General features: G+C 43.6%; 1 protein-coding gene across 1 annotated transcript in view; it reads right to left on the reverse strand.

Moving 5' to 3' along the window:
• Nucleotides 1-11,473, reverse strand: part of LOC111962803 (potassium/sodium hyperpolarization-activated cyclic nucleotide-gated channel 1-like) — a 100,756-nt gene extending 89,283 nt beyond the window's left edge. Inside the window, exon 1 of the mRNA XM_023986139.2 lies at nt 10,934-11,473. Within this exon, the coding sequence (XP_023841907.2) occupies nt 10,934-11,298 (365 nt within the window). The 5' untranslated portion in view covers nt 11,299-11,473. The remainder of the gene's footprint in view (nt 1-10,933) is intronic.
• Between the last annotated feature and the right edge of the window lie 3,189 nt (nt 11,474-14,662).

Consider the following 14,662-nt stretch of genomic DNA (forward strand, 5'->3'; position numbering starts at 1 on the left):
AGATATTTTTAGTAGCAAATAAATAGAGGAAGAGTTCATACACTAAGTTTTTGTCTAAGTTCATGGGAAAATGGTCAAAGTAGCTGATTTGTGTCAAAGTTACATTGTTCACAGTGAATAGAATAGAATGTTGGGAGTGATGAAGTAACAATAGGACTGTCACGCCCTGACCTTAGAGAGTGTGATTTGGGGTAGGCATTCTATGTTTTGTATTCTATGATTTTGTGGTTCTATGTTTTGGCCGGGTATGGTTCTCAATCAGGGACAGCTGTCTATCGTTGTCTCTGATTGGGAACCATACTTAGGTAGCCCTTTTTCCCTCCTTTCATTGTGGGTAGTTGTCTTTGTTTGTGGCACTATAGCCCTTAAGCTTCACGGTTGTTTCTTTCGTTTGTTATTTTGTTGGCAACATTTTTTTAATTAAAAGGAAAATGTACGCTGACCACGCTGCACCTTGGTTCACTTCCTTTGACGGCCGTGACAAGGACATTTAGAATGCTGAAGCAATCCCATGAACGTGGATGGAGGACAAAAAGAAGGTTAAAAAGCTTAATAGTGTCACGTTCTGACCATAGTTCTTTTGTATTTTCTTTGTTTTAATGTGGTCAGGGCGTGAGTTGGGTGGGTTATCTATGTTTTGTATTTCTATGTTGGGTTTGTCGTTTGGCCTGATATGGTTCTCAATCAGAGGCAGGTGTTTGTCATTGTCTCTGATTGGGAACCATATTTAGGTAGCCTGTTTTGTCTTTTGGTTTGTGGGTGTTTGTCTTCCGTGTCAGTGTTTGTTCGCCACACGGTACTGTTTCGTTTGTTCACTTCGTTTATTGTTTTGTTTAGTGTTCTGAGTTAATTAAAATACTTCATCATGAACACTTACCACGCTGCGCTTTGGTCCGATCCTTCTACTACCACAGACGATCGTTACAAATAGTTTAAAAAGTATAAAATTAATGTAAGAAACTTAATCCAGACCAGACTACACATTTTAACGTGTGAACAGCGTTTTTAGCTTAAACGATGTAAGAGCAGTATGTCAAATATTTAAAGTGGAACTGACAGCATTTTATGTGCTGGCGCTGGACAGACGGGCAGCTCAGGCGGCGCTGGACAGACGGGCAGCTCAGGCAGCGCTGGACAGACGGGCAGCTCAGGCGGCGCTGGACAGATGGGCGCACCTGTAGGGAGGAGACGGAGAGACAGCCTGGTGTGTGGGGCTGCCACAGGACCCACCAGGCTGGGGAGACCTACAGGAGGCTTGGTGTTAGGAGGAGGCACCTGAAGGACCGGGCTGTGGGGGAGCACTGCAGGTCTGGAGCACCGAACCTGCCCAACCCTACCTGGCTGAATGCTCCCCGTAGCCAAGCCAGTGCGGCGAGGTGGAATAGGCCGCACTGGGCTGTGCTGGCGAACCGGGGACACCATGCGTAGGGCTGGTGCCATGTACCCCGGCCCGAGGAGACGCACTGGAGACCAGATGCGTTGAGCCGGCTTCATGGCACCTGGCTCGATGCCCACTCTAGCCCGGCCGATACTAGGCGCTGCTATGTACCGCACCGGGCTATGCCTGCTCACCGGGGACACCGTGCGCCTCACGGCATAACATGGTGCCTGCCCGGTCCCTCTCTCTCCAAGGTAAGCACGGGGAGTTGGCTCAGGTCTCCTACCTGGCTTAGCCACACTCCCCGTGTGCCCCCCCCAAGACATTTTTGGGGCTGCCTCTCTGGCTTCCAGCCGCGCTTTCGTGCTGCCTCCTCATACCACCGCCTCTCGGCTTTAGCTGCCTCCAGCTCTTCACGAGGGCGGTGATATTCTCCAGCTTGTACCCAGGGTCCCTTACCGTCCAGAATTTCCTCCCATGTCCAGGAGTCCTGAGATCGCTGCTGCCCGATACCACGCTGCTTGGTCCTTTTTTGGTGGGTGGTTCTGTAACGGCTGTCGTCGGTGGAAGAAGGTGAGGACCAAGGTGCAGCGTGGTAAGTGTTCATGATGTTTAATAATCATCAAAAACAGAACACTGAATAACAAAATAACAAAGAAATAACCGAAAACAGTTCTGTCTGGTGCAGACACACAAAGACTGAAAATAACCACCCACCAAAACCCAACAGAAAACAGGCTACCTAAATATGGTTCCCAATCAGAGACAATGACTAACACTTGCCTCTGATTGAGAACCATATCAGGCCAAACGAGAAAACCAACACAGAAACACAAAACATAGATAACCCACCCAACTCACGCCCTGACCACACTAAAACAAAGAAAATACAAAAGAACTATGGTCAGAACGTGACACAACTAGAGCTACAGTAGGCCTTTATGCAAACCAGCCATTTTCCACACAAGCCTGCCATCATTCACTTTAAACAGGACTGTATCTCTACAGGCAGTTGCAACAGCGCGAATTTAGATCATTTGAATGTTTTCGCCAAAAGCCACAAAATACACCTAAATGGATTTCTGCAAATCTGTCAATACCACGGGAGTCCTCTTACATTTGGGAACTTTGCAGTCCTATTGATCAAACAACCATGAAAAGGTAGGCTCTCTCTCCCTCAGTTATGCACGTCAACAAGATCAACAACTAATGCTAGCCAGAGCAAGATGAGCTAAAATCTAACGAATTAATATTATATAAACTCTCTGAAACTTTTTTCAGCTAGTTGGCCTTCAGCATTACACTGATATACGACGGGGTATTGTAACCTACTGCAGCTTGCCTGCAACCAAGCACCCAAGCTAACTGGCTAAAGATAGCTAGCTTACTAGCTAGCTACTTCCAGACAAAAATGAGAGAACACCTCACTCTGACCATTTTACTTGCCCTAGCAGAGCTGGTTAGCTAAGCTGTTTACATGTTATCTAAAGTGTTTGTGACTATTACTTTTTTTGCCTACGTTTACTGACACCGGTCATATTCAGCCGGTGTTGCGCGTTCTTAAATGTATCAGTTATTTGACGCTCTGGAACACTCAGACAAGAGTGCTCTAAAATCGGAGTAGATAGCCAGAGTGAATTTGCCAACACGAGATGCTAACTGGATAACAGCCGTTCAAGTTCTTCCTAGCTAAATAAATTACACCTGCATCTCTAGCTGTGTATAGCCATCGAAAAATGACATGACATGACATCCTCCTAGCAGCTGGCTAGCTAGCTAACATTAGGATCTGTGTTTTTAGCTTGCTACATAAATATACTGAGCAAAAATATAAACACAACAGGCAACAATTTCAAAGATTTAAAATTGTACTGAGTTAGTTCAAATAAGGAAATCAGTCAATTTAAATAAATTCATTAGGCCCTAATCTATGGATTTCACATGACTAGGCAAGGGCACAGCCATGGGTGGGCCTGGGAGGGCAAAGGGTAGCCAGGCCCAGCCAATCAGAATGAGTTTTTCCCCACAAAAAGGCTTTATTTCAGACAGAAATAAAGCCACCTCCAACGTCGTTTTAGAGAATTTAGCAGTACGTCCAAGCCGGATGTGGAGGTCATGAGCTGGTGCAGTTGTGAGGCCGGTTGGACGTACTGCCAAATTCTCTAAAACAACATTGGAGGTGGCTTATGGTAGAGAAATTAACCTTCAATTATCGGGCAACAGCTCTGGTGGATATCCCTCTGGGGGATGTCAACAAATTTGTGCACAACATTTGAGAGAAATAAGCTTTTTGTGCATATGGAACATTTCTGGGATATTTTCTTTCAGCTCATGAAACATGCGACCAACACTTTCCATGTTGCGTTTATATTTGTGTTCAGTATAGATACGCTAGCCTATTAGCCACGTGATGACTGACTTGTGCCCTTGCTAGTTTGATTGTATTGACATCCTTAGTTACAATCGTCAGTTTTTGTTAAAATATTGCATCCCGAATGGAGGCAGCAAACAATGTACCAGGCCAGCTGTGATTTACAACCTGATAACAATAATTTTTGAACTACCAAGAAATGTATTGGTGAATTATATTAATCATGCATTGAACTGCATCCATCTATTCTGCCAACATTTCCTTAGTGTACGTCAAGGAATGTTGAGTCAAATAGAACCTATTTGTAAAACCACTTATAAAGTTGGTTTTGTAGCATAAACTGGATATTTGATATGTTTGACTGATATTATGACTGTCTGTTTGTTTCATATCTGCAAAGTAGTTAAAACACTGTCAGTTTCACTTTAAAGCAGGGACTCTTGCTTTGAAAGCCCCACTAACAAGGTCTAACAGTTTTTTTTTTTTATTATACATTTACAGACTGGATCTTTTAAATGATTTAAAATGATCCTATTGATGAGACAGTTATCTAGTTATCTATGTAATAGTCATTAATAAGCAGTCATGCATATCACCACATTGGTCCAGATATGCCTTTTGTGTATATTATCACAGAAAGGGAGATCACATACTTGTTTTGGGGTCTGCTATAGCCTAAATTAAGCTCATGTAGTAGTAGTTAATACTGGCACACCTTTGTTCTATTGACAGGCAGACGTTCTAGACGCTCTGTCACCACTCCCATATTTTCAATGCAGGCAATGTGTTTAGCAAGCCAAATACCTCCCAAACTAATCCATAAAGTTTTATACATACAATATCTATGAGAAGTGAAGTGTATCCTAAACGGTGGACAGTGTTTGTTAACCTTTTGTCAATAGGGAGCTGTTAGCATTATTTTTTTTTTACATTTCCAAATTAAACTGCCTCGTACTCAATTCTTGATCGTACAATATGCATATTATTGTTATTATTGGGGTAGAAAACAGTCTATAGTTTCTATAGGAGTTGAAATTTTGTCTCTGAGTGGTACAGAACAATTTCTACAGCACTTTATGACAGGGTTCAGATTTCAGAAATTTTTACCTCTGATCTGGGGTCTGTTTATAAGGCCACAGTGAATGCTATGAAGAAACCGACACTGCCTACGTCTTCCTCTGGGTGTCTGTACGTCATCACGTTTTCAATGAAATCGATGGGACGTTCACAGCCATTATAAATGACCAAAATGTACAGAGACCGCCCTTTCTCACGCGCGCCTCAAGCGTGAAGGCCATCGGACCTGTCTCGTTCCAAGTCGTTTTCTAACCAGCAATATTTCTCCGGTCATTTTTCAGTCGTTATAGTTGTTAAAAACATCATAATGTAGTAATTTGAACCGTTTTATATCAATTTATATCCGTTTAGGCGATTCTGAGGAATTTATTTGTCGTGCACTCTGAAATTGTTGTGACACGCTTTAGGGTGTCGGTCGTTGGTGATGGACATTTCGAAGGACAGAGACATCTATCGACCAAAAGACGTATACATAGAAAGGATACATTGCCCAAGAATATGATGAAGATCAGCTCAAAGTAACAATATTTAATATGATAACCGTGTTTCTGTCGAAATATTTTAAACGCAAATATCGCCATTTTGTTTGGTATAGCTTCACTTGGCCAACCCTGTATTGAAAAGTAAGGATAATTTTAAAAATGTAAATCAGCGTTGCATTAAGAACTAATTTGTCTTTCATTCCTGTCAACCCTGTATTTTTAGTCAAGTATATGATTAGCTTTTAATTAATACTAGTCACTCTGATAAGATGACATATTGAGGCTTGATTTCCTAGTATTTTCATTGTGTAACCACGGTTTTGTATGGCTAAATATGCACCTTTTCGAACAAACTGTATATGTATGTTTGTAAAATGATGTTACAGGAGTGTCATCGAAGAATTCTGAGAAGGTTAGTGAAAAAATTAATATCTTTTGGCGGTGGTTACGTTATAGCGCTCTTTGGCTGGAATCGATGCTCTTAACGTTGGAACATGTAGTATGCTAACTTATCGATTTATTGTGTTTTCGCTGAAAAACGCTTAGAAAATCTGAAATATGGTCTGAAATCACAAGAACTGGGTCTTTCCATTGCTATGCTTTGTCTATTTTTATGAAATGTTTATGATGAGTAAATTGGTCATACACGTTGCTCTATCTAGTAATTCTAGTGGATTTGTGATGGTCGGTGCAATTGTAAACTGTGATTTCTACCTGAAATAGCACTTTTTTCTAACAAAACATATCCTATACCATGAATAGTTTATCAGACTGTCATCTGATGGTTTTTTATAGGTATTGGCTATCAATATCTTAGTTGACCGAATTGGTGATAGCACCTGAAGGAGTAAGAAACTGATGGAGTAGAATAGTGGTGTATTTTGCTAACGTGTTTAGCTAATAGATTTACATATTTTGTCTTCCCTGTAAAACATTTTAAAAATCTGAAATGGTGGCTTTATTCACAAGATCTGTATCTTTCATCTGGTGTCTTGGACTTGTGATTTAATGATATTTAGATGCTACTATCTACTTCTGAAGCTATGCTATCTATGCTAATCAGTGTGTGGGGGGTGGGGGGTGCTCCCGGATCCGGGTTTCTGAGGCAGTAAAAGTTAAGAATAATAGATAATAGCATTATGTGTGTAGTAGTAGGCTAGCAGAGGCTATCTCCAGACTCCACAGCGCAGAGTAGCACTTCAGCACCGTGGATAGTGACGAGCTAAATTCAAGTCAATACTTTAGATTATTATAACAGGGACGGAAAGTCACCTCCCCATCCATTCAACTCTACCAGGGGACACCGGTGAACTAAAACGTAGCCTATTGGGTATGGACACTTTTTTGGGGACCAGACGTCATACCGGTGTATTTACATGTGAAACACTCTCTCAAGTCACTTCGGTACAGCTATGACAAGAAGTGACTTCCATAGCAGGCTAGAGTGCCTTATGCTGCAGGTTAGGACAAATAACATAGCAGGTTAGGAGATTGAGATTAAGGTTAGGAAAGGGGTTAGCAAAAATTCTCTCCTAACCTGTTACGAAAATCACTTCGGGTCGCTGTATTGAAGTGGCGTGAAAAGAGTGTGTCCCGTATTTACATAGATGTCATACTGTTAGGTGACCTAAACTGGGACATGATTAACACCCCGGCAGTCCTACAATCTAAGCTAGATGCCCTCAATCTCACACAAATCATCAAGAAACCTACCAGGTACAACCCTAAACCCGTAACCGTGGGCACCCTCTTAGATATCATCCTGACCAACCAGCCCTCTAAATACACCTCTGCTGTCTTCAACCAGGATCTCAGCGATCACTGCCTCATTGCCTGAGTGCGTACTGGGTCCGCGGTCAAACAACCACCCAACATCACTGTCAAACGCCTCCTAAAACACTTCAGTGAGCAGGCCTTTCTAACCGACCTGGCCCGGGTATCCTGGAAGGATATTGACCTCATCCCGTCAGTAGAGGATGCATAGTTTCTCTTCAAAAATGCTTTCCACTCCATCTTAAATAAGCATGCCCCATTCCAAAAATGTAGAACTAAGAACAGATATAGCCCTTGGTTCACCCCAGACTTGACTGCCCTTGACCAGCACAAAAACATCCTGTGGCGTTCTGCATTAGCATCAAATAGCCCCTGTGATATGCCACTTTTCAGGGAAGTCAGGAACCAATATACTCAGTCAGTTAGGAAAGCTAAGGCTAGCTTTTTCAAACAGAAATTTGCTTCCTGTAGCACTAATTCCAAAAAGTTTTGGGACACTGAAGTCCATGGAGAATAAGAGCATCTCCTCCCAGTTGCCCACTGCACTGAGGATAGGAAACACTGTCACCACCAATAAATCCACGATAATTGAGAATTTCAATAAGCATTTTTCCACGGCTGGCCACGCTTTCCACCTGGCTACCCCTACCCTGGCCAACATCTCAGTAACCCCTGCAGAACCCCCCCTGCTTCTCCTTCACCCAAATCCAGACAGCTGATGTTCTAAAGGACTGTAAAATCTGGATCCCTACAAATCAGCTGGGCTAGACAATCTGGACACACTCTTTCTAAAATGATCTGCCAAAATTGTTGCAACACCTATTACTAGCCTATTCAACCTCTCTTTCGTATCATCTGAGATCCCCAGAGATTGGAAAGCTGCCGCGGTCTTCCACCTCTTCAAAGGGGGAGACACTCTAGACGCAAACTGTTATAGACCTATATCCATCCTGCCCTGTCTTTCTTAAATCTTCGAGAGCCAAGTTAATAAGCATATAACCGGCCATTTCGAATCCCACCGTACCTTCTCCGCTATGCAATCTGGTTTCCGAGCTGGTTATGGGTGCACCTCAGCCATGCTCAAGATCTTAAACGATATCATAACCGCCATCGATAAAATACAGTACTGTGCAGCCGTCTTCATCGACCTGGCCAAGACTTTCGACTCTGTCAATCACCGTATTCTTATCGGTAGACTCAATAGCATTGGCTTCTCAAATGATTGCCTCGCCTGATTCACCAACTACTTCTCAGACTGAGTTCAGTGTGTCAAATCTGAGGGCCTGTTGTCCGGACCTCTGGCAGTCTCTATGGTGGTGCCACAGGGTTCAATTCTCGTGCCGACTCTTTTCTCTGTATATATCAATGATGTCGCTCTTGCTGTTGGTGCTGTCTCTGATCCACCTCTACGCAGACGACACTATTCTGTATATATCTGGCCCTTTTTTGGACACTGTGCTAACAAACCTCCAAACAAGATTCAACGCCATACAACACTCCTTCCGTGGCCTCCAACTGCTTTTAAATGCTAGTAAAACTAAGTGCATGCTCTTCAACCGATTGCTGCCCGCATCCTCCCACCCGACTAGCATCATTACTCTGGACGGTTGTGACTTAGAATATGTCGACAACTACAAATACCTAGGTGTCTGGTTAGACTGTAAACTCTCCTTCCAGACTCACATTAAGCATCTCCAATCCAAAATTAAATCTAGAATCGGCTTCCCATTTCGCAACAAAGCCTCCTTCACTCATGCTGCCAAACATACCCTCGTAAAACTGACTATCCTACCGATCCTTGACATCGGCGATGTCATTTACAAAATAGCCCCAACACTCTAGTCAGCAAACTGGATGTAGTCTATCACAGTGCCATCCGTTTTGTCACCAAAGCCCCATATACCACCCACCACTGTGACCTGTATGCTCTCATTGGCTGGCCCTCACTACATATTCGTCGCCAAACCCACTGGCTCCAGGTCATCTATAAGTCTTTGCTAGGTAAAGCCCCACCTTATCTCAGTTCACTGGTCACCATAGCAACACCCACCCGTAACACGCGCTCCAGCAGGTATATTTCATTGGTCATCCCCAAAGCCAACACTTACTTTGGCTGCTTTTCCTTCCAGTTCTCTGCTACCAATGGCTGGAACGAACTGCAAAAATCTCTGAAGCTTGAGTCTTATATTTCCCTCTCTAACTTTAAGCAACAGCTGTCTGAGCATCTTACCGATCACTGTACCTGTACACAGCCAATCTGTAAATAGCACACCCAACAACCTCATACCCATATTATTACTTACCCTCTTGCACCCCAGTATCTCTACTTGCACATCTATCACTCCAGTATTAATGCTAAATTGTAATTATTTTTGCCTCTAGGGCCTATTTATTTTCCTACCTCCCTACTCTTCTACATTTGCACACACTAAAAATAGGTTTTTCTATTTTTATTTTATTTTGTATTATTAATTGTATGTTTGTTTATGTGTAACTCTGTGTTGTTTTTGTCTCACTGCTTTGCTTTATCTTGGCCAGGTCGCAGTTGTAAATGAGAACTTGTTTTCAACTGGCCTACCTGGTTAAATAAAGGTGAAAAAATAAATACAAAATGCTGTAGTCTAGACAGAGTGTAGATTCATCCATATTCACATGCCACTGCAATGTTTATACAACACACAATAGAAAGCTGGGGTGTTACTGAACAGATGAGGCAGGTTATGAATGCTTCCATTTGACTAGATTATGTTCCAGAATACTGTGTATCATTTTAATTTGTTTCATTCTCTCAAACAAATATTCCACTGACTGACAGTCACCCAAATAATAATTTACAGCATTCAATCTGTCTCATTCTGTTATTTCTGTCAATGCGCAATATTAGGTCGTTTCTATGCAGTCAAAGAAATGTCAGAGACACTGTGCATGAGGATGACACTTTAAACAATACAAAGCAATGCCTACACAAGCCCATTAACCACGTATCTCAAACTCTATCCAATTGAATTAACAAAATCAAAGCAAGCAATTAAGTGTATCATAAGAGGAACTTGTTGTAATAGGTTAATATATCCCTAAAAACAAATATACACATTCCATCGCGTTGTTTCTGTGCAGTTCAACGTGGATTTATGTTTGATGGGTGTGTATGGCACGCCAAAGCGTTGTGCATGTTAAATATCTGTCCATTATTCACGGTTTTGCAAGCGAGATCCCTTTAACTGTTCAAATGCCTGGTGTTTGAATTCATCCCATTCCCTTGTATTCTCTTTTTATTTTATGCGGATGACCAATGTATAACTATTTATCTATTCTCTCTCCCTATTCTCTGTTGTCGTTTCTTGCTAGAATTGACCGCGTATGTCTATTTTCCATCCAGAGGCCATCCTCACTTATCCTGACGGATCCTCGTCGTCGTTTCATCATTGCAGGATGGGCTATGTTTACAATCCTGGTGTTCTCACCTTACTTTCATGGCTTATTATAGATCCGCATATGCAGCAATAAGAACTACTGTTATGTGGAAAACAATTCGTATTTGTGTATTCAACTCGTGACATTCACCATCCTCTTTCCAAGGACATATCATGGACTCATCTATTTCGGTCTTCCATATTAGAATAATTGCCGCAATGGAAAATATGAATACGATCACAATTTGATAGGTAAAACAATCAACGCCTCTATAATTGACTCAAGAACGACGCAAGATTAGCCAACACATTGGACGAGGCGTAACCTACCCGCACTGATGACATAGTGATGTGGTTGGTGTCTTGTGGACCTGGCTGTGTGGATGAATGGATGGCATGGTAAAAAAATAAGATGAGAAGGTGACTTTCCACTCCTTACCTAAAATCGCTATAGGGGTGAATGATCCAGTATCCCGCAGTTTGGACCCTTTCTTGCTCTTTCTCAACGGCTTTCTGACTGCCGAACATTCGCAGGGAGAACTTATTGACGCCAGGCTGCATCATCGCTCCAAATTGCCTCTGCATAAAGCCATGTCGATTCCCGGACCCGTCTAGATCGTCGAACCCGACCAAGGCTTCCTCCTGTTCACCCTTAAAGCCCACCGAGTTCGCGTGGTCCCCTGCTTTCATGTTCTGGCTCCCAATATTCTTCCTCTGTATCGAGTCTTGCCTCTGCAATACATTATTCCCATCCGCTTTTTCCACTTCTTTGTTGCTAGAGAACGAATTAGATTTTTCTTCCATGATTTTCAATAAAACGCACTGTCTCCTGGCTCGGAAGACAGGCTACGCGCAAAACTCAAAAGGACTCGCTGTAAACTTCCGTGTTTCATTTGATGTCCTTCAACTGCTCGGCTACGCTGCCTCCTTTGCGAATGATGCAAACTGAGACAGACTTCTGTTGAACCTGACAGATCAGGTTTCCTGGGTTACCGCCATCTACCGACTGAACCGATTCACAGTTCAACTCTTCTCTTGCTCGCGCAGCACTGCGGTTTAACTGGGACACTGCTGGCGCTTGGCCACTTCATTTCCATAATGTGACTGATCAGGGGCATTTCTAGGATTTGGAGACATTCAGGGCTTAACCCAAAGCCAGTAGGGGGGTCCTGGGGGCATTTTCCTTCTAAAGGAATTTTAGCAGCTAAATGCATGAATTTGGTGCACTTTGATATATGAACATTGAGAGATTAGATATTTTTCAGGTAACTTGCATCTGCCACAGCAGACACTGCCAGTACTCAATTACAGTTGCTAGCATGGGTCTCTACTCTGGAAAACATACAGTACCAGTCAAAAGTTTGGACACACCTTCTCATTCAAGGGTTTTTCTTTATTTTTACTATGTTCTACATTGTAGAATAATAGCAAAGACATCAAAACAATGAAATAACACATATGGAATCATGTAGTAACCAAAAAAGTGTTAAACAAATACAAATATATTTGAGATTCTTCAATGTAGCCACCGTTTAAATTTTCTCAACAAGCTTCATGAGGTGGTCAGCTGGAATGCTGAACCGTCTTGAAGGAGTTCCCACATATGCTTAGCACTTGTAGGCTGCTTTTCCTTCACTCTTTGGACCAACTCATCCCAAATCCTCTCAATTGGGTTGAGGTCGGGTGATTGTGGAGGCCAAGTCATCTGATGCAGCACTCCATCACTCTCCTTCTTGGTCAAATAGCCCTTACACAGCCTGGAGGTGTGTTTTAAATCAAATAAAAGTTTATTTGTCACATACACATGGTTAGCAGATGTTAATGCGAGTGTAGCGAAATGCTTGGCTTCTAGTTCCGACAATGCCTTAATAACCAACAAGTAATCGAACCTAACAATTCCACAACTACTACCTTATACACACACAAGTGTAAAGGGATAAAGAATATGTACATAAAGATATATGAATGAGTGATGGTACAGAACGGCATAGGCAAGATGCAGTAGATGGTATAGTGTACAGTCTAACATATGAGATGAGTAATGTAGGGTATGTAAACATAAAGTGGCATAGTTTAAAGTGGCTAGTGATACATGTATTACATAAAGATGGCAAGATGCAGTGGATGCAGTGGATCTTATGGCCTTCCTGTGACATCGGGTGGTGTAGGTGTCCTGGAGGGCAGGTAGTTTGCCCCCGGTGATGCGTTGTGCAGACCCACTACCCTCTGGAGAGCCTTACGGTTGTGGGCAGAGCAGTTGCCGTACCAGGCGGTGATACAGCCCGACAGGATGCTCTCGATTGTGCATCTGTAGAAGTTTGTTAGTGCTTTTGGTGACAAGCCGAATTCTTCAGCCTCCTGAGGTTGAAGAGGCGCTGCTGCGCCTTCTTCACAACGCTGTCTGTGTGGGTGGACCAATTCAGTTTGTCCGTGATGTGTACACCGAGGAACTTAAAACTGTCCACCTTCTCCACTACTGTCCCGTCTGTGGATAGGGGGTGTTCCCTCTGCTATTTCCTGAAGTCCACAATCATCTCCTTTGTTTTGTTGACGTTGAGTGTGAGGTATTTTCCTTACACCACACTCCGAGGGCCCTCACCTCCTCCCTGTAGGCCGTCTCGTCGTTGTTGGTAATCAAGCCTACCACTGTAGTGTCGTCCGCAAACTTGATGATGTGAGTTGGAGGCGTGCATGGCCACGCAGCCGTGGGTGAACAGGGAGTACAGGAGAGGGCTCAGAACGCACCCTTGTGGGGCCCCAGTGTTGAGGATCAGCGGGGTGGAGATGTTGTTACCTACCCTCACCACCTGGGGGCGGCCCGTCAGGAAGTCCAGGACCCAGTTGCACAGGGCGGGGTCGAGACCCAGGGTCTCGAGCTTGATGACGAGTTTGGAGGTACTATGGTGTTAAAATGCTGAGCTGTAGTCGATGAACAGCATTCTCACATAGGTATTTCCTCTTGTCCAGATGGGTTAGGGCAGTGGCAGTGTGGTTGTGATTGCGTCATCTGTGGACCTATTGGGTCGGTAAGCAAATTGGAGTGGGTCTAGGGTGTCAGGTGATATGGTCCTTGACTAGTCTCTCAAAGCACTTCATGATGACGGAAGTGAGTGCTACGGGGCGGTAGTCGTTTAGCTCAGTTACCTTAGCTTTCTTGGGAACAGGAACAATGGTGGCCCTCTTGAAGCATGTGGGAACAGCAGACTGGGATAAGGATTGATTGAATATGTCCTTAAACACACCAGCCAGCTGGTCTGCGCATGCTCTGAGGACGCGGCTGGGAATGCCGTCTGGGCCTGCAGCCTTGCGAGGTTAACATCGTTTTAAAGTTTGACTCACCTCGGCTGCAGTGAAGGAGAGCCCGCAGGTTTTGGTAGCGGGCCGTGTCAGTGGCGCTGTATTGTCCTCAAAGCGAGCAAAAAAGTTATTTAGTCTGTCTGGGAGCAAGACATCCTGGTCCGCGACGGGGCTGGTTTTCTTTTTGTAATCCGTGATTGACTGTAGACCCTGCCACATACCTCTTGTGTCTGAGCTGTTGAATTGCGACTCTACTTTGTCTCTATACTGGGACTTAGCTTGTTTGATTGCCTTGCGGAGGGAATAGCTACACTGTTTGTATTCGGTCATGTTTCCGGTCACCTTGCCCAGGTTAAAAGCAGTGGTTTGCGCTTTCAGTTTCACGCGAATGCTGCCATCAATCCACGGTTTCTGGTTTGGGAATGTTTTAATCGTTGCTGTGGGTACGACATCGTCAATGCACTTTCTAATGAACTCGCTCACCGAATCAGCGTATTCGTCAATGTTGTTGTTGGACGCAATGCGGAACATATCCCAATCCACGTGATCGAAGCAGTCTTGAAGCGTGGAATCAGATTGGTCCGACCAGCGTTGAACAGACCTGAGCGCGGGAGCTTGCTGTTTTAGTTTCTGTTTGTAGGCTGGAAGCAACAAAATGGAGTCGTGGTCAATTGAGTCAGGTCATTGTCCTGTTGACAAACAAATGGTAGTCCCACTAAGCGCAAACCAGATGGGATGGCATATCGCTGCAGAATGCTGTGGTAGCCATGCTGGTTAATGCAACCGCTGTGTCAGATTTCAAAAAAACTTTACGGAGAAATAAACCATGCAATAATCTGAGACGGAGCTCAGAACAATAGCCAAATTAGCC

The sequence above is a fragment of the Salvelinus sp. IW2-2015 genome, linkage group LG4q.1:29, assembly GCF_002910315.2.
Source record: "Salvelinus sp. IW2-2015 linkage group LG4q.1:29, ASM291031v2, whole genome shotgun sequence".
Lineage (NCBI taxonomy): Eukaryota > Metazoa > Chordata > Actinopteri > Salmoniformes > Salmonidae > Salvelinus > Salvelinus sp. IW2-2015.